Genomic DNA, 26,553 nt, shown 5'->3' with positions numbered 1-26,553 from the left:
CTGACGCTCTTGTGTACTTTAATGTGTCATTGTAGTGATTCGCTTTTTCACCGACATGATTTCCAGTATTCATCCAACACCGACACGGAAGAACTCGGGAGGTTTGGGAGGCTTTGTTTCGGCTCTGCTGTTCGCAAAGCAGCGCTGACCACACGGCGCGAGTCCTGAGAGTGCGTGGGCCTTGGGCGGCTGCGGCCCCGCGGGCTTTCACAGGCCCACGCGGCTCCCTGGGCTGCGGGGGTGAACGCGGCACGCCCTGCTTTCCGGGGATGAGAGCAACAGGCGTGCGTCTGGCTAATGCTAGGAGACGGGGCGGTCGCTCAGGTAAAAGATCACCAGCCGAGTTCAAGGTGACACGAAGACATCCCCACGCAGGTGCTCAGCCAGCGGTGGGAATGCAGGACAGGCGCTCTCAGACTGGGCTGGCCGGGGGCGGGGGGGGGGGGGGGGGGGGGCGGGCGGCTCCAATGCGCAGCTGTGGGGCGAGGCCTCGGAGTGCAGGAGCCTGTGCAGGTATCGTGTTCTCGTGGCCCTCCACCCTCCTCGTCGTCCAGTCCCCCCCACACATGTGCGCATTGTGCGGACAACGACTCGGGCCAGGCAGGGCCCCTTGTTGTGTCGCTCTTAACGGTCCAGCACTTACCAAAGCTCGTGCTTAACTCTCCGCGCTTTTTCCTTCAGGGCCCTCTCCTCCCCGCAGACTGCGAGCTCCTGAGAGCAGGACTCACGTCCCCTTGACCCCAGCACCCACCAGGGCTTCCGGCCCAGCCAGGGAGTTCAATAATGATTCGTTCAAATGTGGAAAAAGAGTTTTTAAGGACAGGACCTTAGGAAATGTCTTCATTTATTGAATGAGCTCAGGAAGACGCGTGTTTGACGGAGACCGACCGACCCAATAAGGCAGAGGCAAAAGGAAGGGGGCACAAGGCGCGGCGGTGGCCGCGGTCGAGCGCAGGGACGCGCCAGTGGGTCCATGGGGCAGTCCGGTGGTGAGTGGAGGGGCGCACAGCTTATTTCCACTTCTTAAAGAATTTGCATTTGATTCTCTAAATTCCTTCCCATGTCATGCGCAGACTAATTTCCATGTGATAAGAGTTATTTTCATATTCATGTTTATAGGATGTAGAATTTATTTTTAAAAACGTTTTATTTAGAGATGTTAGAATTATATCTCACCCAAAAAATGAGGCTGTAGGAGAAAGCGCTTCAGAAACTAACCTCCTAGAGAAATGGAGACTCGAACTACCCAGGCTCACTTCCTCGAGGCCAAAATGGTCCGGCGGGAGCACCTTCCCCACACTCGGACCCGGGCACCGACGCCTTACATTTTCATGTTAATCACCCCGTCTGGTGGTCTGCTTCTTGAATACTTCCACATTCTCCAAGGAGAGGCTACTGATGTACAGATAATTGGCTTTTCTGACCTCTGTTGAATGTGAAGAGACAAGAAGATACCTTTAGCCACGGAACTGAGCTGGTGTGGGCATCTTTCAGGGAAGTTTGTTAGCTGGTGGTTTGCAATAGACAAATTTCTTGAAAGCTTCGCTCTCTCTCAAGGTGGTCAGCCTTGCCTCCGTTTTCCCAGGCAGGGTCATTTCTTCTGCGAGTGTTGGAGGAGACGGGAAATGGACAGGAAAGAGAGAGAAGAGATCACATGGGTCCGGAATCGGGGGACGACACAGCTAGTTCACTTTATTTATTCATGTGTCTTTACTGTGCCTCCCTGAGAGAGAAGAGCGACGTGATTACCTCTTCTTCCCTTTGTGCACAAATATGCAAATCGGGGCAGCCAGCAATCTTCTGATTTCCCCTCCGCTGGGAGGCCGGTAGCTACCCCCAATAAGGGAGAGCATCAGCAACAATCCCGCCTCTCGTTTATTCAGCAAATGTGAATATTTTATAGCTGCACAGTCTGCCAAGCCAACTCTCAGCCAAACCAAGGGAGACTGAAAAAACACTTCAAACCTTTTACTCTATAAATTCTCTTTTCTAGCCATAATGTGTTTCACCAATTTTTCCAAAATAACAAATCTTTTTAAAGTATATTTTATTGATTATGCTATTACAGTTGACCTAATTTCCCCCCTTGGCCCCCAGCTGCCTGATATCCTGTTTCCCTGAAGCACTCTCCCCATTTAGTTCATGACTGTGGGTCGTGCTTGTAAGTTCTTTGGCTTCTTTTTTTCCTGTATCATTCTTCACCTCCCCCTTTCTATTCTGTGCCTACAATTATGCTTCTTATTCCCTGTAATTTTTCCCCCATTCTCCCTGCTCTGCCTCCCAGCTGATAACCTTCCACATGATCTCCATTTCTGTGATTCTGTTCTGTTCTAGCTGTTTGCTTAGTTCTGTTTTGGTTTTTGTTTGTTTTTTAGAGTCAGTAGAGTCAGTTGTTGATAGTTGTCACTTTTTGCCTTTTTAATGTTCATGGTTTTGATCATCTTCTTTTCCTTAGATAAGCCCCTTTAACATTTCATATAATAAGGGCTTGATGATGATGAACTCTTTTAACTTGACCTTATCTGGGAAGCACTTTATCTGCCCTTCCATTCTAAATGATAGCTTTGCTGGATAGAGCGATCTTGGATGTAGGTCCTGGCCTTTCATGACTTTGAATACTTCTTTCTAGCTCCTTCTAGCCTGCAAAGTTTCTTTTGGGAAATCAGCTGACAGTCTTACGGGAAGTCCTTTGTGGGTAACTGTCTCCTTTTTTCTTGCTTCTTTTAAGATTTTTTCCTTATCTTTAATCTTGGGTGATGTAATTATGATGTGTCTTGGTGTGTTCCTCTTTCGGTCCAACTTGTCAGGACTCTCTGTGCTTCCTGGACTTGTATGTCTAGTTCCTTTGCCAAATTAGGGAAGTTTTCTTTCATTATTTTTTCAAGTAAGTTTTCAATTTCTTTCTCTTTGTCTTCTCCTTCTGGCACCCCTATGATTTGGATATTGATGCATTTGGAGCTGTCCCAGAGGTTCCTCAGCCTATCCTTGTTTTTTTGAATTCTTGTTTCTTCTTTTCATTCTGGTTGAATGTTTATCGCTTCTTTATGTTCTAAGTCATTGGTTTGAATCCCAGCTTCCTTCCCTTCTCTGTTGGTTTCCTGTGGATTATTCTTTATTTCACTTAGTATGACCTTCATTTCTTCCTTTATTTTTTGGTCATACTCAAGGAGCTCTCTGAGCATTCTGATAACCAGTGTTCTGAACACTGCATGTGATAGGTTGGCTGTCTCCGTTTCACTTAGTTTTTTTCCTGGGGTTTTGTTCTGTTCTTTCATTGCAGCCATTTTTCTCTGTCTCCTCAATTGGGCAGCCTCCCTGAGTTTGTTTTTGTGTATTCAGTAGAACTGCGTTTACTCCATATCTTAGTAACATGGCCTGTGTTGAAAAGGCACCTGTAAATTGTGTGGGGCGGGGCCTTAGGTAATTGCCAGGACAGGGCAACCTGCCTCACTGCTTTGTGGCTGTGTGGGGTAGGGGTCGGACAGGGGACAGTGCCACCACCTGGCTTCTGGCACTCGGCCCAGTGCTCGCCCCATTTCCAACCTCTTCACCCCCTTCCCGTGTGTGACCGGCGCCCTCCAGCTGCTCCTCTCGTGGTGAACCCCAGAGTGGGTAGGTCTGTGTGTGTTCTAAGGCTGTGCTAGCCCTTTTAGCAGCAAAAGTCCAGCAGTTTCTTCCACCACCCCAACCTCCGCTGGTTTTTACCACCCGAGGTCATGGGGATCTGCCCTCCTGGTGCTGGACCTCTGTGCCGCGCCGTCTGGCCTGGGGCCAGGATCGCTCATTCCCAAGGTCTCCCACCCGTCCATTCTGCCACCGCCGCCACCTTTTCGCAGGCCACCTGTCCACCCGTCTTAACAGCTCCGCCCCTCCTACCGGTCTGGATGAGTGTGTCTTCTCCGACTCCTTGGTTGTCAGGCTTCCATACAGCTCCGTTTTCTGATGGTTCTGGGTGTAACTAGTTCTGAGGTCTGGTTGTAATTCTTTCAGTGGTGGTGGGAGGAGGCGAAGCACGTCTGCTTACAGCTCCGTATTGACTGGAAGTCAGCGCACTCCAAAACAGCAAATCTTTAATGAGCTTTTTTACATCTTATCAAAAACAGTGATTAATGTTTCAGTTTAAAGTCTGCATAGACATACATACATGTAAATAGGGAGGACACAGGCACTGTGAAACGTGGTGTTACCCATGAAATCTGCCCCTTCCTCACATTTAAAACTTAAGAAACGTGTGGCTTGTGTGACAGTAGCCATGCTCTCAGGATCCATATGAGGAGGAACTAAAATAAGGATGTGCTTAGATACCAGAAACCACAGGGTGGTCATTTCCGACAACACTGGCACCCGGCCAGCCAGGGAAAATGCTCACTAAGTGGCCGTCCCGCCCGGGGGCTCCCCACAACGCTTTCCCACACGCCCCCATTCCACAGACCCTCCCGGCGGGCCCGCTCTCACCCCGTGCTCGCTTCTTCTGCTCAGAAAGGACACAGGAATGTAAGCAACTGGGAATAACGTTGTAAGGATAGCTTTGCATCTGTTCTACTTCATTTCTTTTTAAATACACATTTTTAGAGCTCACTACTTAATGTTTAGCAGCAAAGCACAACTGTCATTGTGCACAGCTGTTGAATTCACGGCAGGGGCAGTGTTCTGTCCCCTGGGTGGCCCGGTCCACTTCCAGCCACCTCGACCACTACAGACTTGGTTCCTCCATCCTGCACGGAGCTGGGCTGCGTCTCCTGCCTCGGCTCCTGTACACAGAGCTCAGCCACCTGCCGCGTGCCTGGTCCTCAGCCTTTGAGAGTAACCATCACGTTCTCCCTGCACCTAGTAACACACCTCCACTTCCTCTGAGGATTGGGCTTTGAGTTGGCCCCGTCTCTGAAAGTACCACCCCCCTCCGCCCCACATATGCCCTCCATCACTCATTCAACAAGGGCGTATTGAGCACCTGCTGTATGCCAGGGATGCTGGGGATGCATCGGTCTCATGCCCAGAATCAGACATGAGATTCGAGGTATCAGCTGCTAGTTCCTTGTTCCGCGTCACGACTCAGGGGTGGAGGCAGGGAGACGCCTGCCCAAGAGCGGGAGCGGCACTCGACTCCCCAGGGGATGGTCAGGGCTTTCAACTGCATGCCCTGCACCTTCCCCGCCCCAAAGCGTCTGACGTACCGTCCTAGGGGACGCGCTTTTAGAGGTTCGTGGGAACAGACATACCATTTCTCATTAGCATTTAGGATGAGAAACAATGAAAACTATTCTTCTAGAGTCTACACATTCTGCAATGCAGCTTAAAACCATGCTGGCTTTTTGGGGAGTTGAATAATCCCACAGTTGGGCAGATACTGAGCCTACTGTGGACTGAAACCCTCAATCTCTAACAAAGGTTTGGTTGCTGAGCCCTGTCTTTGCCCCAGAAGCCAGACTGGTCATTTATCCCTTTTAAATTTCATTCTATGATTACAGTGTGCTGAGGTCTTTTTAGCTCCAAATCCATCATCCAATTTGTTACCCATAAGCATAGGAACCATTTCTGATTTATTTTGTTTTACTGCTATATTTCTTGCACCCATGACTGTTCTTTATTTACAGTGAACATCACCTACAGGTTTGACAAATGTGCAACCCACGTTTCTGTGAAAGGATGCGCACTAGGCAGCTCTGAGCACAGTCAGTCTCCAGCCCACCGACCGCCACCTCCGGCAACGGGCAGCCGGCCGAGACCCCAGGTGTTCAGCCCGTCTCACTGCTGCTTCACTAGCCCAAAAACTCAAGGAACACCCACCCTCCAGCTTAGCAAAAAAGTCATTAATGCCGCCACTGTCCTACTTTCCAGACCTAATCTAGTCTTCCTGTCCACGAAAGAGTCAGATGGAGTTCTTCTTAGTAAAATCATGCAGCCACCTAGGAATCACGGCTTGTTCCTTCATGGTTTGTTTGTGGTTTTTTAACCCTTTAAGCCCTTTAATATGGCATCATGGAAATTTGCATTCAATATTTGCATCTTTTTTTTGGAAGAATAAAAAAGCCGTCAGAGGATAATGTGATTGTTAGCACTTAGATCTGTGAAGACTGAAAATGAGGGAGTAGCACCTCCTTCCGTCTATAAGAGAAGGAAAGAAGCTGTGCTCCCGTTCCTACAGGTAACCAGAAGGATCCGTTGGAGACCCTTTCCCGGGCGACAGTCACCATGTTCATGATCCGTGTTCATGATGCCCATTCGCTGAGCACGCATCACATATGAGGCATGGTGCTGGCATTTCGCGTGTATTAGCTCATTCACCCAACAGGCCTGCTAGGCAGATAGTACCATTCCATTTCCAAGGAGGGGAGGGGAGGTGGGTGTTAAACAACCTGCCCAGGGTCAGAGCGGGGGAGCAGCCCCGAGGCTCTCACCCCAGTTTGTCCAGCACCAGGTCCTCCTGCTCACAACAGGGCATCTTTGGAGTGTGCGGGGTCCCCACTGTGACATTTCTCCCACGCCTCTGTAGGTTCTCGTAGGGCCCTGGGCTGTCCTTCTGCCGGGTCAGGAGGCTGAACTCACTGTGAGCAGCAGACACTCTCTTACGGGTGCCTTGCTCGTCCCAGACTCATGTAACTCGCTGTGTGTCCATCCTGTCCTCAGTTCAGGGATTGTGTTCTCTCACTGGGAAATACGGATGCCAAATAGGACTCAAAACATTCCACCTCCACTTTTCCGTTCATTGGCCTTATTACAACCAGGCTGAACTGTGAGGCCCGTCCCCCTTTTATTCTTTTCCTTTTTTTTTTTTTTTTGCCGTTTCAGACTCTAATCCAAAAAGCCCTTTTGGTCATCACATTAACATGATTGCATAGAAAACTTGCTATACCTAAGAAAAGTATCTTCATATATAGTGGGATCTGGTAGGTTTTTTTTTCAAACACTGTGTAGAAATGGGCCCTAACCTAAAGAGCTAAGTATCTTTTGTGAAAAATAGATACAGATCTAAGTAAAGAAAGCTATAACATTTACCCCTGGCTGGGGCTAGGGGTCAATCCACTGGTGTGGCTCAGTGGATTGAGCACTGGACTGCAAACCAAAGCGTCATTGGTTCAATTCCCTGTCAGGGCACATGCCTGGGTTACAGGCCAGGTCCCCAGTAGGGGGATGCAAGAGGCAACCACACATTGCTGTTTTTCTCCCTCTCTTTTTCCCTCCCTTCCTCTCTCTCTAAAAACACAGAAATAAAATCTTTTTTTTAAGTTATAGTATTTAGTGCTCTATCTCCTTTGAAGATTTCAAGATTTCTTTAATGGGTGGTAAATATTTCACCAAAAAAAATCTATCAAATGTGTACCAAAAATCATACATATGTTAAATTTTGCTTAGCAATTGTAGAGTAGTTGATATACTATTGTATGATTTCCTATATCAACATTTGGGACCTGGGACTAGTTAAAGCAAAAATACGATCACAAGCATCTGATATGAAAAAGAAGCTCAGACAATTCTAACAGTAAGGCTGGACGGACCACAGTGATGGAGAAAGAAGGAATATGCCCAAAGAGGCTGCTGCAGTGGGGAGGGGAACACCAGAGAAGACAGATCAGCTTCATGAAGAAAACGTTCCTGCCCTGGCTGGTGTGGCTCAGTGGATTGAGTGCCAGCTTGTGAACCAAAGGGCCACCAGTTCAATTCCCACTCAGGGCACATGTCTAGGTGGTGGACCAGGTCCCCAGTAGGGGGCAAGAGGCAACCACACACTGATGTTTCTCTCCCTCTCTTTCTCCCTCCCTTCCCCTCTCTAAAAATAAATAAAAATATTTTTACAAAATAAGAAAGTGTTTCTCACTGCTATTAATCCTGAAATTAGAACCATCAGCCAGATTAGTGGATAGGATAACCATCATTAATCCATAATTACAAAGGTATTACACTGCTTAAAATGCAGCCGTATGTAAGCCAAGTAGTAGTGAGCATGTCGAGATACCTTAGTGTTAATTAAGAATGATAGTACGTGTTATTTTTTTTACTTTTTTTTTAATCTTTGGTATTTAATTTGGCAAATAAGTCATTGCTGGACTTATTTGTAAAAATTAACCAGATTTATCATAACTTATATAACAAAAATACTGATTTGAAGGTTTTGCATAGCATCAATTTAAAGTCTTTAGACATTAGTCCTAATTCTAGATTCACCATCAAGAAACTGTGATGTTAAATACTTCTCTTTAACTTCCCGAGCAAAACGTGTCAGGATATAGAAATAACTGTTACTGAGTTCCTGATAGGAATGCTGTTTTCTTTGCTCATCTCTGTGTATATTTTATCTGCAAATGGGAATGTGTGTGTGCTACAAAATACACATCGATGACCCCACATTAACCAATTCCATTCTGCCTGGGAGAAGGCGGGGACAGACCGCAAGCCGACTGTATTACTCATCACCCGTTAGTTATATGCCCGCAGTCACTGCACCCATATGCTGATGTGTTTTAAGCCAAGATCATTGGCTTTACAGCAATTCGTTCATCTAAAATTCACCTGTATAATCCTCAGCACACATGAGAACACACCAACTACTTTATATGAACTGTTTTCTGTTCGGAAAGGCGGTAGAGGCCCGTGGACGGACTCCCAGCTGTACCGCCTACCGACCTCGAGCAACGGAGCCGACTATCATGCCTCAGTCCCCTCGCCGGCAAACTCGGCAACACCTGCCTCACACGCGGCAAGGACCAAACAGTCACAGACGTGAAATGGCCCCACGCCCGCCATTTGAAAAGCCCTTTGTAATAATTTGCAGAAGTCTGGAGGTTCTCCTGAAGGCTGCACGCAGAATGACAACATCAGATTTTAACTGCAGAAGTTATTGCTATGGAGACAGCGTCGGCAAGTCTGCAGCTCATTGGGAGGGAGGAGGGGCTCACTTCAGTCAAGCAAACGAGAGGCTGCTGCCACAATCCAGGCAAGAAACGAGGCGGCTTTCGGTCCATGGTCAGCGGTAGTGGGGCCGCGAGGAGTGAAAGGCTCCGCAGAGACAGTGAGTGCAGCCCGCACGCAGACCTAGATCACGTGCAGCGGTGGGGGCTCAGGAGCCGGCCCACCCGGGACTCCCCCGTTTCGGGCAGGCTACAATGAAGGATGGAGGTGCGGGGAGACACCGGGCCTCTTCCCACAACCAAAAGGACAACAAGTTTAAACACAAAAAACAACCAGAACTGCCAGAAAATCGGACTGTATGGAAGTCTGACAACCAAGGAGTTAAAGGAGAAACTCACCCAGACTGGCGGGAGGGGCAGAGACGGACAGCCGGGCAAAGAGGGCTCACAGCAAGGCGGCGGCTGGCAGAGTGGGCAGTTCCACATTCGCGCGCAGATAAACCGGGAGGAACAACTGGGGAGCAAGACAGACTGCGCAGCCCAGGGCTCCAGCATGGGGAATTAAAGCCTCAAACCTCTGACTGAAAACACCTGTGGGGGGTGAGGCAGTGGGAGACACTCCCAGCCTCACAGGAGAGTTTGTTGGAGAGACCCGCGGGGTCCTAGAACGTACACAAGTCCACCCACCCGGAAATCAGCACCAGAAGGGCCTGATTTGCTTGTGGGTAGCGGGGGAAGCGACTGAAAGCCGGCAGAGAGCAGAGCAAGTGCCATTGTTCCCTCTCGGACCCTTCCCCACTTACAGCGTCACAATGCAGCAAGGGTGGGTTGCCCCACCCAGTGAATACCTAAGGCTCTGCCCCTTACTACATAACAGGTGTGCTGAGTAACAAAAAAAAAAAAAAAAAAAAGGCCCAAATGAAAAAACAGTTCAAAGCTCCAGAAAAAATACCACTAAGCAATAAAGAGAGAGCCATCCTATCAGATGCAGAATTCAAAACACCAATAATCAGGATGCTCACAGAATTGGTTGAATATGGTCACAAAATAGAGGAAAAAGTGAAGGCTATGAAAAGTGAAATAAAGGAAAATGTACAGGGGACAAACAGTAATGGGAAGGAAACCAGGATTCAAATCAACGATTTGGAGCAGAAGGAAGAAATAAACAGTTGATCAGAACAGAATGAAGAAACAAGAATTCAAAAAAATGAGGAGAGGCTTAGGAACCTCTGGGACAACTTTAAAAGTTCCAACATTCGAATCATAGGGATGCCACAAGAAGAGAAAGAACAAGAAATTGAAAATTTATTTGAAAAAATAATGAAGGAGAACTTCCCCAATCTGGCAAAGGAAATAAACTTCCAGGAAGCTCAGAAAGTCCCAGTGGAGTTGGACCCCAGAAGGCACATCATAATTACAATACCCAAGATTAAAGATAAGGAGAGAATCTCAAAAGCAGCAAGAGAAAAGGAGACAGTTACCTACAAAGGAGTTCCCATCAGACTGTCAGCTGATTTCTCAAAAGAAACCTAACAGGCTGGAAAGAAGTATTCAAAGTCGTGAAAGGCAAGGACCTACCTACATTCAAGATCACTCTGTCCAGCAAAGCTTTCATTTAGAATGGAAGGGCAGATAAAGTGCTTCCCAAATAAGGTCAAGTTAAAGTTCATCATCACCAAGCCCTTATTGTATGAAATGTTAAAGGGACCTATCTAAGACAAAGAAGATGACCAAATATATGAACAGCAAAATGACAATTACTCAACAAACACACAACTATCAACTGAACCTAAAATAACAAAACAACTAAGCAAACAACTAGAAGAGGAACAGAATCCCAGAAATGGATATCATGTGGAGGGTCATCAGTGGGAAAGGGGAGGGGGAAATGGGGGAAGGTACAGGGAATAAGAAGCATAGGTGGTAGGTAGAAAACAGACAGGGGGAGGGTAAGAATAGTACAGGGAATGGAAAAGCCAAAGAACTTATATGTCGGACCCATGGACATGAACTAAGGGGGAGGGGATTGCAGGTGGGAGGGGGTGTGCAGAGTGGAGAGGAATAAAGGGAAATGGGACAACTGCAATAGCATAATCAATAAAATATATTTTAAAAAAGAAAATAACAGAACAAAAGAAGAGCTCCAAAATCTCAAGCACCTGCTCACATCCCGCAAGACAGGCCCAGGGAGCCACAGTGGAGAAGCGGGACTGCGCAGGCGTGCTCCTCCACCGGCGCGGAGGGAACCGCTGAAGCCACAGAAGTCGGTGAGAGACTCGTTCGCAGCCCCTTTTCCATCGGCAGGCAGGCAAAGCCGTGCCCTGCCGCGGACTGGAACACGTGCGCTGTTGCAGTGGTGAGCATTAAAGAGAAATCCTACTGAAGACTGCAACCTTGAAGTTCACCGCGAAGTTTGCTGCAGATGGCTAATGCTTCAAAGGTGGGGCTGTTTTCTAAGCGATCTGGGTAAAAAACGTGAACGCGAGTCCCTGGTGCCGCATTCCCCACCGCGTATGGCAGAGCCGCCACCGCTCAGCCCTTCCTGAGGCTCCTGGGGACTTAATTTCCCGAGGGAACTATCCCGGTTACTCAACTTTTAAGACCTTAGGAAGAATCACGGTTATTTCTCTCTGGGGTCTTACTCAGAGCACGCAACATGGAAGTAAAGAGCCACTAAGGAGGAACCAGGAGAAATAAACAAGCTTTTAGCCAAATGTATGAACAATTCACATTAAAAAAAAAAAAAAAACCACTTTGGCCAAATCATTACAAAAATCAGTATAAAAGGAGGGTGGAGGACTGCCCTGTCATGGCTCCCGCTCGTCCACATCTGAGCGAGAACGCACACCCACAGCAGTTTGGCCGTCCCGAAGGAAGTCACGTGGGGTTAGATAGATGCTAGCTTCTGCGCGCAGGGACCGAAGTTTCAGGCAGGAGCCGCCGAACCAGGAGCTGGACCTGGGAAAAGCCTGCTCCTTCCAATGTCGAATGCTGGGGTCCTGGGCCTCTTTGCACAGCTTAGAGAACAGCTATGAATGCACTTAGTTAAAGCTGCTCTTGCATTTTTTTTTAAGAGCAATTAGTTTTTAAAGGGCCTTATAAATATCATCTTCCTGTCATTCAGGCATAACTTTTTTTTTCTTGCCTCAAAAAGTTCATCAGTCAACAATGTTCAAGCATCTTGTTCCTAATCATAAAAATAGTCCACCATCGACTAAGTGCCGACTACGGACTTTGTATGAGATACTGTACGTCCCGTTTTCTCAGGAGGGAAAATTGAGACAGAAACGCTGCGTGTGCCGGCCGAGGTCACGTGGCCAGGGACCTGCATAGTTCAGCCTGTAAACCCAGCCCTCTCTCTGACCCTAAAGTCTTAGTAGCTTTAACACTGGTGGCTTTCATATCCAAAATCGTATCCTGGAAAAAACTGCAGGTGGACAAGACGGAAATCAGACCGTGGCCACCTTCCAGCGTCCAGGCACCCCAGGGCTGCGGGGAGGGTGGCCAGGGAAGACATCTGTTCCTTGTCCGTGCCCTGCAGTTCGCACTTGGATCAAAACCGGGACCACGACACACGCCAATTCAGGACTGAGTGCCAGACACCTTTAAACATTTAGCAAAAGCAGACTTCAAAAGACACTTAGAATGTATTGCAAAATGTACAGCATTTATTCACATACAGACAAAAAGGCACAAATTCTACTAAATAGTTCAACAAAAAAATACAGCTGTCCTCAACTAGTTTTATAAATACTTTCAAAAAAGGGGTAGAAATAAATACAGGATTGGGCCATGTCATATAAAATAGTCATCTCTACATATACTTTGTTTTAATTTCTGATTTTTAACTCTTCATGCACCTTTTTCTTCAATTTTAGCTGAATGGACACCAAGCTAGGCACATAGTGAAAAATTCTCTGTACAAGGTTACAAATGTCATGACAAGTCTGTCCATTTCAAAATAATTAAGATTTGTACACAACACATAGAACCCTTCATTGAGATTTGTGTTTATAACCTAACAAATGACATTCCAGGCAACTTTACAAAAGTTTAACTAGCTACATCGACATAAACATTGATCATAATCAAAGATATTTCTTGGTCAGGATGCACAAGGAAAGATAAAGCTTAAAAAGAAAGAAAGAAAAAGAAAAGAGCAAATGGTAGCCCACTAGGAGAGTGCAAGTGGGTCGAGTGGGCTGCTGCCTGGTGGCCTCATACAGCACCCCCAGCAGGGCAGGAAACCAACTTGCAAAGCTGTCCTTCCACCATCAGAAACTGAGCTCTCCTATTCACATTTCAAAGCAGAAATAAAGGTTGTGGGCTTTTTATTTTTGTGTGTTTTGTTCTCATGTGGGATTTTTTAAAAATTTTTTTGTTTTATGTTTTTGTTTTTTGTGTTTTTTTTTTGGTTCAGCATAACTTGGAACGTTTGAAAGCTTTTCAACCTAAATGTGGGGGAAAAAACAGGTAAGGCATTATTTTTGCACGACACTAGCATTCCTAATAGTGCAAATGAATCTGGTACCTCCTAAAATGGTGAGAGGTCTTAACGCTTCCTAGAATTCTGATTTCCTTTCTATGGCTTCACACATCACCCCCCCACCTACTCCGCCCAGAGCTGCCGCTGGGGCCAGAAGATAACTGTAGATAGCGTCCACCTTCTTCTGTACTCAGCAAAAGATTTTTTTGCTCATATGCAAAAAAATCTGACTTTTAGATTAGGTTACGAGTGAATGGACAACTTGGATTCATAAACTTCTAGTATCTGTAGCAACAGCTTGTCTGGACAGCAGTGTTTCAAAGCGAGCCCCCGTAGCTCAAAAATAGTCCATCTAAAAACCCGGGTCATCCTGTCCCCTCCCCTGAATCAGCTACTACAATACATCCAAAAAGTTAAGACTTGGTTTGAAAGTGTCCTACACACAACGGGGATGCATCCGATCTACTATTTGATCATCTGATAAAACTTGCATAGCAAGATGGAATTCATTCAGCCTTTTTTTTGTTGTGGACAATCCTCTGGAAGACTTGAAAGTTAACTGTGGAACTCAAAGCATTATTCATTCAGTATCAGAAGGTCCCTGCCACATGGAAACACGTGTATAAATGAATCAGGAATCTGAATACTGGTATTAACAAACTACGGGGGTAATTTAGGGGAAGCGGGGCTTGTTGCGAGTGCCCGCAGCTCTCAATCTCATCGCTACTTAAACTTTCCTTAAGTTCGATGCACAACTACATTGAAATCCAAAGAAAATTAACAGGACCTTAACACTACCCACTGTCTTAATACGTAAGCACTGCAGTGAGTGCAGAAACAGAACGCTGTACTCAAATTCAATGCTAAATTTATTATTGCTGATAACTTACGAGTTATTGCCATTTGCAATGAGAAAGTCCAAGTTACAAACCAGAGCCTGGAACTGACTCCAGAAAACCTATTACACTTAAATCTCTTTCCTGTATAAACTTGGTCAATGGTAAGAGGTTTTCGCAACTTATTATTGCCTTTCTATTGTTTTTAAAATATAACATCTTTTTTTTCCTTTTTTTTTCTTTTTTCCTCGTTTTTAAGGAATCCGTTCATGTGGGAAGCCGGATTCCTTGACACATGCACTGGTTGGTGGCTGGATCTGGGAAGTGTGAGTCACCAGAATCTGAAGTTCATCACTTGAACTTGAATGACCATTGTGTTGTTGGAAGCCGGATGGCCAGGTACTACTGCCAATGGCCAGGGAAGCCCCGAGCCAGCCCATAGGGCAATGGTTGGGGAAGAGGGAGGGGAAGGGGACGGGTACAAACCGGGCCTCGGTGCCCTTCCTCACCCACAGAACTTCCTAATGGCTTCTCTCCCCACCAGTCCTACAACCACAACCCAGTTCAGGCAGCGGGACGGGGCAACCTGCCCCCTAAATTCAAGCTGCAGCAGCTCTGCCCTGTCCCTTTGGATCTTCCAGAGATGACATATTTCAAAAAAAAAAAAAAAAAAAACTCTCTCCTCCCCATCCGGTGTATTTACACATAAGCTTCGCAGCTGCTGCCTAATACACTCTTATGCGAGACAAACAGCCCATGGGCCGCAGTAGGAACATGACTTTCAGATCCGCCACAGTCCTAGAGAGTAAGTGTTACGGGCTACTCGACAGTGCGTGAGGGTTTCGCGAGAACCATGTCTGATTCCGTGTTTTCAGGTAACCAAGAGTTTGTGCTTTGGGAAGAATACAGAGAGCAATAAAAACTCACGAAGCTCATGTAGTGATCCTTGCCCTCTTTTAAAGACTGACTTCATTCATTCTCAGTTTAGTGTTTAATTCAGCTTCCAGTTCGGCGGTGTCTCACAGTTACAACCTAGTCTTGTGTTTCCTCAACGAGTTGGAAATAACACACACTCCTCACAACAGTTTATATAAATGACTCAGAAAAAAAAAATTCAATCTGAATTGCAAGTAAACGTGTCTGCGCGGCTCAGGGGAGCCGGGTCTCCGCGGGTCCCCCGTCTGGCTCCCGTCTGGCGGCGAGGACCGCGCCGCAGAGCCCCGCGCCGGCCGTGTCATCAAGAGGCCAAGATGCTCCTGCGGATGATGTCTGTCCGCCGGCCGATGGCGCCGCTGGCGTGCGTGCACTTCTTTTCCGACGACGCCTCGCTCTCGGAGTCGCTCATCTCCACGTCCGGGGCGTACCCGTCGTTCTCGCTGTCCGACTTCACCTTGCCCTTCGCCCGCTCCTGGGCTGGGGCGCGGCCCAGGCCCAAGTAGGGGTAGTCCGCGTGCTGGTGGCCGGCAGCCTCCGGCGCCTCGCCCTGCTGCTGCCGCTCCCCCTTCTTTGGAATCCGGAAGCCGCCCCAGTTTTTCACGGGGCTGGCCGGTGTCGTAGGCACTTTGACTGCGGTCTGGGCGCAGCTCGCTCGGACCAGCGAGCCGTTGCACTTGGGCGCCGCCTCCTTCCTCGTGCCCGGCGCCGCGGGGGAGGAGGTGGCGGCTCGCGCGTGGTCCGGATGATGCCGCTGGGGCGCGTCTGTGCACCTGAGGGGCTTGTGGCTCTGTTTCAAGGGTCTGTCCTTGCCATCTCCCTTGCTGAGGTCACAATGGAATCGGTGGTCCTTCCTGTGCCCGGGGTCGGGCACCAGCGCCCCGTTTTTCTGCTGCGCGGACAGGAGCCGTGCCTCTGCCAAGGTCTTTTCCAAACTCAGGATGCTCCCGGGGAGACCCGCGCCCTCCCTGCGCCCGCACAGGCCTGGCGGCCTGAGCAGGGTCTTGCCTGCCGCCCGGGCGCTGCTGGGCAACGCATCTCGCTTGTGGGGCTTCTTCCGCGAGTGCACCATTTGCTTCCTGAAGAAGGCGGAATGCCACTTCAGGTCCTCTATCTTGGGGGCGTCGGGGCCCACAGAAGGGCTGTTGAACAAAAGCATGCGTTCCAGCGAGGAGGAGGAGCAGGATGAAGAAGGCACACCTGCGGACACAAGAGCACAAAGAGCGAAAAGTCACGGCAGAAGCAAATCCGAGAGAATAAAATCCGAGACCCTCCACGGGGCCCTGTTGACGCAGACTCCCCCCGCACCTCACAGCACACGGCCACCCGGCATGTAGAAATCTGACCTGAACAGTAGAGCTGTTACCTGCCGTGAGAATCCGCACTCAGTCGGCATACAACTTAATGCTGTATTTTCTAAAATGGCCAAAGTTCACAGAACTTTTCACAAAATAGCACCTTTTCAAGGAATATATTTCCCTTCGACAAAAGAGCTGACCAGATTTTCAAAGGCGGGCCATGCGGCCAGCCCACGGTCAGGTGCCGCCCCCACCAGCCGCCTGGTGCCTGAGCAGCAGCCGCTAGTCACCAGTGGGCGCGCCCCCAGGAGACCAGGGCAGGGACCACAGCGTTTCCGGTTTTCCCGTCAGAGCCTCCCTAGGGCTACGATGGGGATGCATCCATGTAAACATGTGACATGAGTCAGGGAAGGTGTTCAAAATCACCCCAGAGACATAGCAAGTGTCAAAAATAAAGTTTATTCCCTGGCTGGCGTAGCTCAGTGGATTGAGTGTGGGCTGCGAACCAAAGTGTCGCAGGTTCAATTCCCAGTCAGGGCACATGCCTGGGTTGCAGGCCATGGCCCCCAGCAACTGCACATTGATGTTTCTCACTCTCTCCCTCCCTTCCCTCTCTAAAAATAAATAAATAAAATCTTTTTTAAAAATTTAAAAAATAAAAAATTTTAAATGAAGTTTATTATTATATGTAAAACCTGTTTGTGGAATTAAACTAAATTGTCAGCCACCATGAGGGTTAGCTAAGTTGGTGGTTTTCCCACATTTCTCATGCGGCCCTTCCTGGTGTGGCTCAGCTGGCTGGGCATCACCCTGATGAGCAGGAGGTCGCCAGTTCGGTCCCCGGTCAGGGCACGGACGAGAGGCACGCAATCCCTCTTCCCTTCCCTCTTTCTCCCTCCCTTCACCTCCCTCTAAAAATAAATAGTAAAAAAAAAAAATTAATTTCATGCAAGTCACAGTAAGAACTAAATTTCCCATTACTCAGTAAAAGCTCACTTCTCACGAACTCGTGTGGGCCTCCATCATCCGATACGCTCTCTGACCCTTTCTACCTCACTTATTTCTAATGCCGCTGCTGGGCTGCTGACTGCCTGCCTCTCACGCCCACTAACACACCGGAACCCTCGGTCTGAAAAGCACTGGGCGGACTCCCAACACCCGCGGTTCCCCACAAGGGCCATGTTTGTGCCGGAGCCTCGGAGCACTAAGGATGCGAGTTCTCACACGCTCCTGCCTAACGCGCTTCCTGTCTGGGGCGAGCGGTGAGCCTCGGCGGGAGGGGGGGAGCCAGGTACCGCCCGAGTCCCAGAGCCCCAGGCTGGAGCCCGGCTGAGAGCCTGCCGCCGAGCAAACACAGGCCAAGCACGAGGAGGGAACAGAGCTGGGGACTCTAGACAGACAGCTGTCCCCACAGGGCAGGGTGCTGGTTCAGAGGCTCCTGCTTTCTCCAGAACCCAACGCTGGGGCTGAGCTTCCCCCTCCCCTCCTGTTGTTCTCCTTCTCCCTGACTGAGGGAGAACAGAGCCATGAGGGATGGGCGTTTTCGGACCCATGTCTGTCTAGGCCTGACGTGGACCCCCTGCAGCCAGGGTGTCCTGAGGATGCCCATCCAGCAGAGCAGCCCTGCCCACCCTCAGGGACGCAGCGGAGCGTGCACCGTGGCCCCCGAGCGGCACACGGGCGTCACGGATGTGCACGCTGCCCCCTCGAAGCCCCCGTCTCACGGGGCAGGCGCTGGGCCTGCACGAGTGAGAGCAGGACTGAGCGTCGGAACCTGGAAGAGGAGGCACAACGCGCCCCCCAGGGGACGGGGCGCTGCTCTGCGCCTGTCACACCTGCTGCGTCTGCATCTCAGGGGGCAGGCCACCGGCCTTCCTTTCCTGAAGCAGCAGCAGGACCGCCGGGGGAGGGCCACCTGCCAGCTGCCCTGGTCCAGCCTCAGCCCCTCCCCCGGAGGGAGCACCCCGGGCAGCGGGCAGCGCAGTCAGCAGCCTGCAGCCCCCGCCCGCGAGAAACTGCTCGAGAGGAATCAGAGCGAAGGCTCTCTGCGGCGAGTCTCTACAGGCGACCGCGCAGCAAGGGTCACGGGAGGCCTCCAGCACCCCAGCCCCCGGCGCCCCAGCCCCGGCCGCCTTGCTCACACAGGCCAAGGCACGAGTTTGAATTCATCTGCATAATTGATGAAGAGACAGAAGTTCACGTCCAACCATCTGAATCGAACTGCTTTTACTTCTGTCACCTACTTAGGAAAATCTATTTTAAAAGTCTTACAACTAAATTCTAGCGAATGACATAAGCTTGCTACATCCAGAAATCTTTTCCTCTTGGGCATATGTATCTAAAATAATATTATTAATAAGTTAATGCCACTCAAACGAGGTATTGCTTCAAGAACGTCATCTCACACTCCCTCGGCCGCCTTCCCTTTGCTCCCCTGACCCATTTACAGCAAGTCCGCACTTCGCGCCGCCAGGCTCTGCAACTGTAAGCGAGACGACACACGGGGAAACCGACTGTGCCACAGGCGAACTGGCAGAGCCCGGAGCTGGGTCCCCACGGCGGCTCACCAAGGCCACACTGAAATGGCATCCGTGACTGGAGGGCCCACCGGGCCTCTAGACCCCAGCACCTGGTTAGCTTTAGGGAAACCAGACTCAGATCACCACACCGTGCGGTGTGACAGCTCCTTTGCTGTTTCCGTGGGTCCTAATCATCTGCAGCCACCCCAGGCCACAGAATCGGGGAAGGGGGGCAGCCGGGCGTGGAGCCGTGCTCGCCTGGGACCCACCTGTTCCACGAGTCTGTGACTCTGCCTCACCACACGACACAGCGCGCTCTCTCTCTTCCTCTCTCTCTCTCCGAAACCCGCCCCTCCCAGCTTCCCAGTGTTGGGACCCCCGTGCCAGCGCTGAAAGGCAACTGCGATTGCGGACCAAACGTCCTTCCCAGATCCGCAGAGCCCCAGGGAGGTTAGACAACTGCCGGGCTTTGTATTTGATCTCCAAGTACTTGCAGTGGTGGTTTTTTTCCCCCTCTTCCTTGCTTAGCCCAGAGCAATGTAAAATAGAAGGCACGAAATACATAAATGCCTGGCACTGAATCTCCAAAACATTCAAAATCCTACCTACACCAAAAAAGGCCCACTGAGAATGTCGTCTCCGCGTCTGCCTCGAGCACACCGACTTAAGATCGTTTCACCGCGTGTTACAGGGAGGTGCAAAGCTCAGTGACCCCCAGATCCTTTCTTTCAGGTGTCCCCGGGACACCTCACGTTTACCAAGTGCCTTGCAAAACAGAAGTTACTCTTTCCTTCGAGTCTCACAGCAGCTGCCAGGCCTCAGCTGCGATACTCAAGTTACAGATGAGGAAACGGGGCTCCTTGGAAGACTGGGGGCTCGCTCCGGGTGGGGCCTGGGAAGCAGAGGGCAAAGGCTTCGACCCGTGGTTGCGGCCAAACCCCTCGCCCGTCCCCCTATAGCAAAATGCCTCCAACGTTCAAGACTGTCTTTAAATACGAACCCTGTGCTGCTCAGAGTCTTCTGCAGGAGAAAGGAACATGAAACTATGCTCTGTCCCTAGCAGAGCGTCAGCCTCCGAACCCCTGCCCTACGGATTGACCTACGAGGGCCGAATATGCATACCTGAAACTCTTTCTTGCTCCAAGAGCTTAGTGTAAAGATTGAATATCTGTTCCTGGACTTTGCACACAGATCGCTTAATCTTTTCCCTGCGGGTCACCATGTAAGTGAGGTTCCGAACCTAGAATGTAGAGAATAAAGATTCTAAGTAAGCAACACATTGTTAACAGTACTTTGGTGCTTTTTTTTTTTCTTTTTCCTTTACCTGAGACAAAATTGTCCCACGAAAGCCTGGCCACGACATCTAAAATCAAAACGTACTTCATTCTCTGATCGCTAATCTCCTTGGGGCTGCTCACGAGGATTCGGCACGTACCCCTCCCACCCTGGGCAGCGACACAGCCGAGGTAGGTGGTGGAGAAGCATCTACAGGACCCAACAAAGGCCCACCCCCACCACACCCCGCCTCGGACTCATTCCCGCAGAGAGAAGACTGTGGAGGCAAGTCCCCCACCAAAACCGTGGGGGCCCTGCTACCACTCCACAGAGGACTCGGCTCACCAGCCCTCAGGACCACGTTCCCAGGAGCTGGAAGGTCCAGGGAGGCTCAAAGCCACCTCTTGATCGAGTGTCTTCTCAAGATGGAGGTGAACACAGGGTCAAGTGCCCTCAGAAGAGGAGCCCCCCTCCCAAATACTGTCCCCATGTAAGACCAAGCGGTCCCCAAGAATCCAAGTCCAAGTCCTGGTCAGCTGGACACGAGACGTCCCGGAGCTGACAGGCAGCTGGCGCTCACACAGAACGTGACATCCAGGGCACGCCCTCACCAGGGTCAAGGTTGTGTCCAGCGGAGTCACCGCCGGAGAAGCGGCCGCTGCCCTCGGACTGACTCACGTGGGAGGGACGGAACAGACCCAAGCACCCACAGCTCCTCTGTGCGTCTGATGGGCGGCCCGCGGCCTCACAGGCAGAGGCTCAGGGACCAGGGCTGACTAATCAGCAGTCATTCTTTCCCTCTCCCTGTCTTTAAAGCCGCCTGGGATGATGAGTCAGTACAGGCGCAGCGTGGGAACTCCACAGAGTCGTCCATGAGCCCCCTTGGACCCCAGTCCTAAGCCTGCCGGTGAACCTGGGTCGATTGCATGGGTTCTGAGAACACACACGTCACACAACGCAACACAGCAGGTGCACCCCTCAGCCTTCTGGCAGGGAGGCGTGGGCAAGATCCAAATCAGCCCGGCTCCCACGTTGATCCGTGACTACTCCCCTGAAAACCACGTCTTCCTTACACTTGGCAATCCCTTCCCTCGCTGCCTTCCTTCAAATACGAGAGGTCCAACAGGCCCTGGCTGGGTGGCTCAGTTGGTCAGAGCATCACCCCCATATGCAAAGGTGTGGGTTCGACCCCCAGCAAGGGCACACACAAGAATCAACCAATGAGTGCATCAGTAGGTGGAACAACACACTGATGTCTTTCTCCCTTCCTGATCTAAAGATCAGTAAATAGGTCTTTAAAGAAGAGGTCCGAAGGTCACCCACCCTTCCCTTTGCAGCGAGGAGGATGAGCAGCCGCACACACAGGCCTGCCCCTCGGGGCTCAGGCCCACGGAGCCCCACGGAGCGCCGCTGTCCAGGCAGCCGTGTCAGCAAGCGGACATGAGGCACTACTAGCTCCTCGCAGGCTCCTCCCCCCCGCTGGCAGCCTGTGAGAGGATGCAGGAACGCCTCCTTCACTGACTGTTCAGCATCTTCCTGCCACTTCTCAACTGGAAAAATTCTGTGTGTATCTTAAAGAGCTGGCAAGTCAATCACCCCCCGTCTCCGAGTAAGGACCCCCCCCCCTCAAAGCCTGAGCTTCATGTCACGGCCCGAGACCCCGGGGCCAGGAAGCAGTGTCCTCTGGGAAAGTCCTGGGCGGCTGGGGCCAGGGGGCTCCCCTCGGCGGCGAGCGCTGGTCCACCCAGGGGAGACCGGTACCGGGTTCCAGACTTGGGGAACGAGCAGACCCACGTTCACAGGCAGACGAGGAACCGGGTACCGGGTTCCAGACTTGGGGAACGAGCAGACCCACGTTCACAGGCAGACGAGGAACCGGACGTCTGAAAACAGGAGACAGGAACGAATCCTGACCCTTACGAGCGGCCGGGCCACCTCCTGTTCATGCTGGGTTGTTCAGCAGAGACGTTTACGTCTCTTACTTGAAATCACTCCCAGAAACAAAAACCAGGGAAGCCCGAGACCCAAGTTCCAGTCCCTTTTCAAGTTTAATTTCAGTGGCTTCGACCGTCTGCCCCAGGGAAGGCATCCACCCTGGCTGCTCTCTGGGAACCCCCTTCTATTCCCCGTGACCTTGAATAAGAAACCTCCAAGTAGAACTCCAGGAACCCCAGACCAGGGCTCACTTTCAGTTGGAACAAATCAGCCCCACCCCCCCCAGTGGCCCCGGCCACGTTCAGGAGAGCGCGCACCCCAGGCCACAGTGCCCTGTGCACCACCCTGCACTCTCCTCAGGGCGAGGAGCTGGCAGCTGCGTGTACAGCTCAGAACCGAGGCTCCATAGGAAAGCAGGCCCTGCCTGGCCGCTCCTGTGTGCCACCCACCCAAGTCCCCTCCCGCTTCCTCCTCCCCCCGTGGGCTGTGAGGACGTGGCCCCCAAACCAGCTCATGCCCTGGCCAGGTAGCTCAGTGAGTTGAAGCACTGCCCATACACCATAAAGGTGTGGGTTCAGTCCCGGCCAGGAGCACATAGAGGCGGCAACCTCAATGTTTCTCTCACATTAATATTTCTTAAAAAAAAAAAAATCAATAATCGTGTCCTTGGGTGATGAGTTAAAAAAAAAAACAAAAAAACCTGCTCACAGGTGCACTCTCAGACCACGTTCGCCCCAGCACTGCTGCGGTCAGAGGCGAGGCCCCCGAATCTGCATTTCTGCTGGCTTCCCAGGTCCTGTTGCTGCTGGCTGGGGACCCCACTCCAAGGACCATGGCCCTCAGGAATCCGAAAAGGGGTTCAGGGGTTTTCTTGAATCCCTAACACTGCTTGCCACACAACAGCTTAAGGTGCCTTTTGCTCAGGGACAAATGGAGCTGCAGCAGACTTTCAGAGGGGACCGTTCCCCGGGGCAGGATGGAACCCCCACCCCCGGGTGCCTAGCCTGATGTGCAGAGGCAGCACATCCGTGTGAGTGGGTGCTCACTGGCTGCACTGTTCACTGCATCTCTTAGAGACAAGACCTCGGGGGGAGGAACCCCACCGGAAGTCAGGGCCCGGAACCCTCGGCACGACCCCCTGCCACACACCAGTGTGCGTGTCTTCTTACAGGTGTGGCGTGGGCCCAGGCCCTGCTGAAACCCATTCCTGCCACCTAACGTTCTGAGCCAGTGAGGGTCCCAGATATGCAAGGCGCCCAGGGGTGGATTTGCAGGAAAGAGCATCACCATCATCACTCACCAGCCGTCTGCATCAGTAAGGGCGGTGGCTGCTGACTGAGGACCGGCCACACACTGCGGTCATGGTCCCAGGTAGGGGCTGGTCTGTGTGCCCGCCGTGAGGTGCTGCTGTGGGCCCAGGGCAGAACCCTGACCTCGCCGGAAGACAAAGCGTTAACTCACGGTTGGTTCCGTCAGCCCTGCCTCCGTGAGCGACCCAACGCTCTTTATCATCACCGAGAACTGTGCTGCTCTCGGGGGCGCGGCAAAGATCGAGCCTTTTTAAAGCTGCCGCCATCACAGGCCTCGTGGCAAATTTTGAAAAACGTATTTTTCATTATAATAAGCCCATCTGAAACCGCCACTAAGTACCCTACAATCTTCTCAGGCTCTTTACGAAAGTAAACGTAAGTAATGCCACACGCACACACACACACACAAATCCTGATTTATTCCCTGTTTCTCATTACATAATTGGCATCGTTCTACTTGGAAAGCAACAGTGACAACTCCAGGACAGTGTTCCGAGTTTGATTATACGTGCGTGTTAATCTGAGCAGCTGAAGTGCAGAACAGAGTTAGTACACCACGAGCGTTTTCTACACTTTTATTCTGGGGTGGCGGCGAGGCGAGCACAGTCCGGACAGCAGCCTTCGCGTCCTCCCGCCCGAGGACCGTCTGACTCCGCAGCGCACGCGCCCGAGTACGGCGGTGGTCACGCACGGCTCCTCGCCAGGGCTCCAGTCCATCCTTCCGAATCCCTGTCTCAACTCTGAACAGAAACACCACACATACACGTGGTTGGGGGCGGCGAGGTCTTCTTCACACTCACCACCAGGGGGGGTGTGGGAGCAGGAGAGCCTCACAGCCCTCCTCCGGCGCCCGCCTGGCCTGCCTGGCCCCGAGCCTGACCTGGGGACAGGGGTCACAGCGCACTGGCGCTCGGACAGGGCCGTGCAGGTCTCCTGGTGAGACCTGGATCTCCTGGTGTGATACCTCTCTCCCGTGCATCCCTAGTCTTTGCCTACACTCTCGTTTCGAACCACCTGAGTCGGTCTCTCCCGGGAAGGTGACCCACTCCCCGCTAAGTGAGGTGCCTGGGGGAGATGCGCCGCCCCCCTCCCTCTCTCGGGCCACGCGGGTGCTGCCTTCCAGCGCACGCTGCATCAGGCCGGAAGCCGGGTCCGGTCTCTGGGCACTAACGAACTTCATCAGTGGGGGCGCTGACACAGAGGGCGCTGGAAGACCCACCCCCGTCCCCAGGGAGAAGCCGCCCTGGGGGGGAGTCGGCCCACTCCCGACTCTTCCTGGGGCAGGAAGAGGGGTCTGGCCTGGGGCTCCGAGGGCAGCGGAGCGGGGGAGGCACACAGCAGCCGCCGCTGGGGGGCTGGCAGCGGCGCCAGGCAGCCCACGGCCACCACCCCCAGCGATGCTGCGCATGACAAGTGGCGTGCTGAGCGGGACTAGGACCCCCACACCCACAGGTGGCCACACCACAGACACGTGGACACAGACACACACACACAGTACAGACACACAGCCTCGGGGATGGCTTAGCACCTCACTGCCGGAACCCGGGGACAGACAGGTCCCGCGCCCCAGCGCCCACAGCCTGCCCTGCTCCCTGGCAGCCCTGGGGACGAGGGGGCACGGAGCAGCAGTGAGCCCACCACCAGCACCTGTGAGTGAGAGTGCCCCAGGCTGCACGAGATCTCTGCCCGCCCCGCCCTCCGCGCCAAATCCATTCTTGTTTTCTAACTCCGGGTGTCAGCAACTCTGGGCCCGTGTTGCTGGGGCTTAGTTCCCTCTAGCTCGGAACAGAGGGGGAGACACACCCCCTCTGAATCTTGCAGAAGAACAGTAAGATTAAAGGGGAAGTAGTTAAAAATAAGTCACAGAGGAGCGCCCCGCCCCGTGGCGGTCCCGCACGTCTGCACAAGTCTCCCAGCCCACAGACACTGAACCGGCGCGACCTCACACTGCAGTTACGTGCAGGGCCGGCAGCGAGCGCTCGGCCACCAGGCCCGGCCGGGGCGCACGGTGGCCTCGGCGCGATCCTCTTCGCTAGGTCACTACAAGGTGTCGGTGTCGATCATTACCCTCTCCAGGTCCTGCCGCAGGTGCGTGAACAGCTGCAGCCTCCTAAACAAGACGTCCTGCTCCCGCTTCGCCAGATTGTCCTCCTCGTCCTTCTTCGGGGTGATCAGGGGCTTGTTGAAGTTGACCTTCCTCTTCAGCTTCCAGTACTGGTACAGGAAGTCCACCACCTCCTCGGGCAGCCGCAGGGCCCGGGCGACGTCCAGCAGGTTGACGAAGGTGTAGAACTCGTCCTCCAGCTGCTGCAGCTTCTGCTTCCGCACGCTCACCCGGTGCGCCTCCTCCTGGTTCTGCTCGAGGCCGGCGAAGGGCTCCAGCGCGCTCCGTGGGGGGCACTCCGGGCCCCCATTCTCCTGAGCGGCCCCCTCCCCGAGGCTCTCCTCGGCTTTCCTGTGGGCGCTGTGCTTCGGGCAGTAGGACTTGAACTTGACTTCGTCGTTCTCCGCCAAGATGGTCTTCATCTCCAGGCCCTGGTCGAAAGCACAGGTCACGTGGAAAGCCGTGCGGCAGTTCTTCACGGAGCACTGGGGGGGGGGGGACGGACAAGAGGAGAGACGGTCAGACAGGGCAGTGGCCGAGCCCCTCGGCGCCACACCCCCCCCACACGCGCACACACGTGCAGAGCCGCACTGCCAGCGCACGCCCAGGCGGAGCTCCCGGGATGAGCGCCGGCAGACCGGCCGCCTCGTTCTGAGTGAGGGAAGGCCCAAGGATGAGGGAACTCTGCGGGTGAGGGGTGCAGACACGGACCCTCAGACAGGCCTGCAGCCCCGTGGCCTCTCACGGAGGCTCACGAGACTGCAGGTGTGGCCAAGGGGCCTGGCACTCACGCTGCACTCAGAAGAACGCGTGCTCCTGTGCAGAGGGCACTCGGAAGCGAGAGTGTGCCTTTGCACGTGAGCTCTCCTCTCGCCCATAGGAGAGGCTGGGGTGACAGGAAGCCCCCAGGGAGAAGGGGCACTGGTCGGAGTTTTGAACCTGCACCCTCACGCGCAGCCCCAGCCCCGGCCCCAGCCCCAGCCGGACAGAGTCCCATCCCAGCACGGGTGG

General features: G+C 52.2%; 1 protein-coding gene across 6 annotated transcripts in view; it reads right to left on the bottom strand.

Annotated features, from left to right (window-relative positions):
• Positions 1-12,492: 12,492 nt before the first annotated feature.
• JADE1 (jade family PHD finger 1) overlaps positions 12,493-26,553 on the bottom strand; it is a 54,628-nt gene continuing 40,567 nt past the window's right edge. For all 6 annotated transcript variants that reach the window (XM_036031814.1, XM_036031817.1, XM_036031815.1 and 3 more), the window contains exons 9-11: positions 25,506-26,027; positions 20,041-20,158; positions 12,493-16,301 (exon numbers count right to left, since the gene is read on the bottom strand). In XM_036031814.1, the coding sequence (XP_035887707.1) occupies positions 15,406-16,301; positions 20,041-20,158; positions 25,506-26,027 (1,536 nt within the window). In that variant the 3' untranslated portion in view covers positions 12,493-15,405. The remainder of the gene's footprint in view (positions 16,302-20,040; positions 20,159-25,505; positions 26,028-26,553) is intronic.

This window comes from Phyllostomus discolor, chromosome 8 (assembly GCF_004126475.2).
Source record: "Phyllostomus discolor isolate MPI-MPIP mPhyDis1 chromosome 8, mPhyDis1.pri.v3, whole genome shotgun sequence".
In the NCBI taxonomy this organism is placed as follows: Eukaryota; Metazoa; Chordata; class Mammalia; order Chiroptera; family Phyllostomidae; genus Phyllostomus; species Phyllostomus discolor.
The sequence above is the reverse complement of the archived record's forward strand: the minus strand, read 5'-3'. Positions and strand labels throughout refer to the sequence as shown.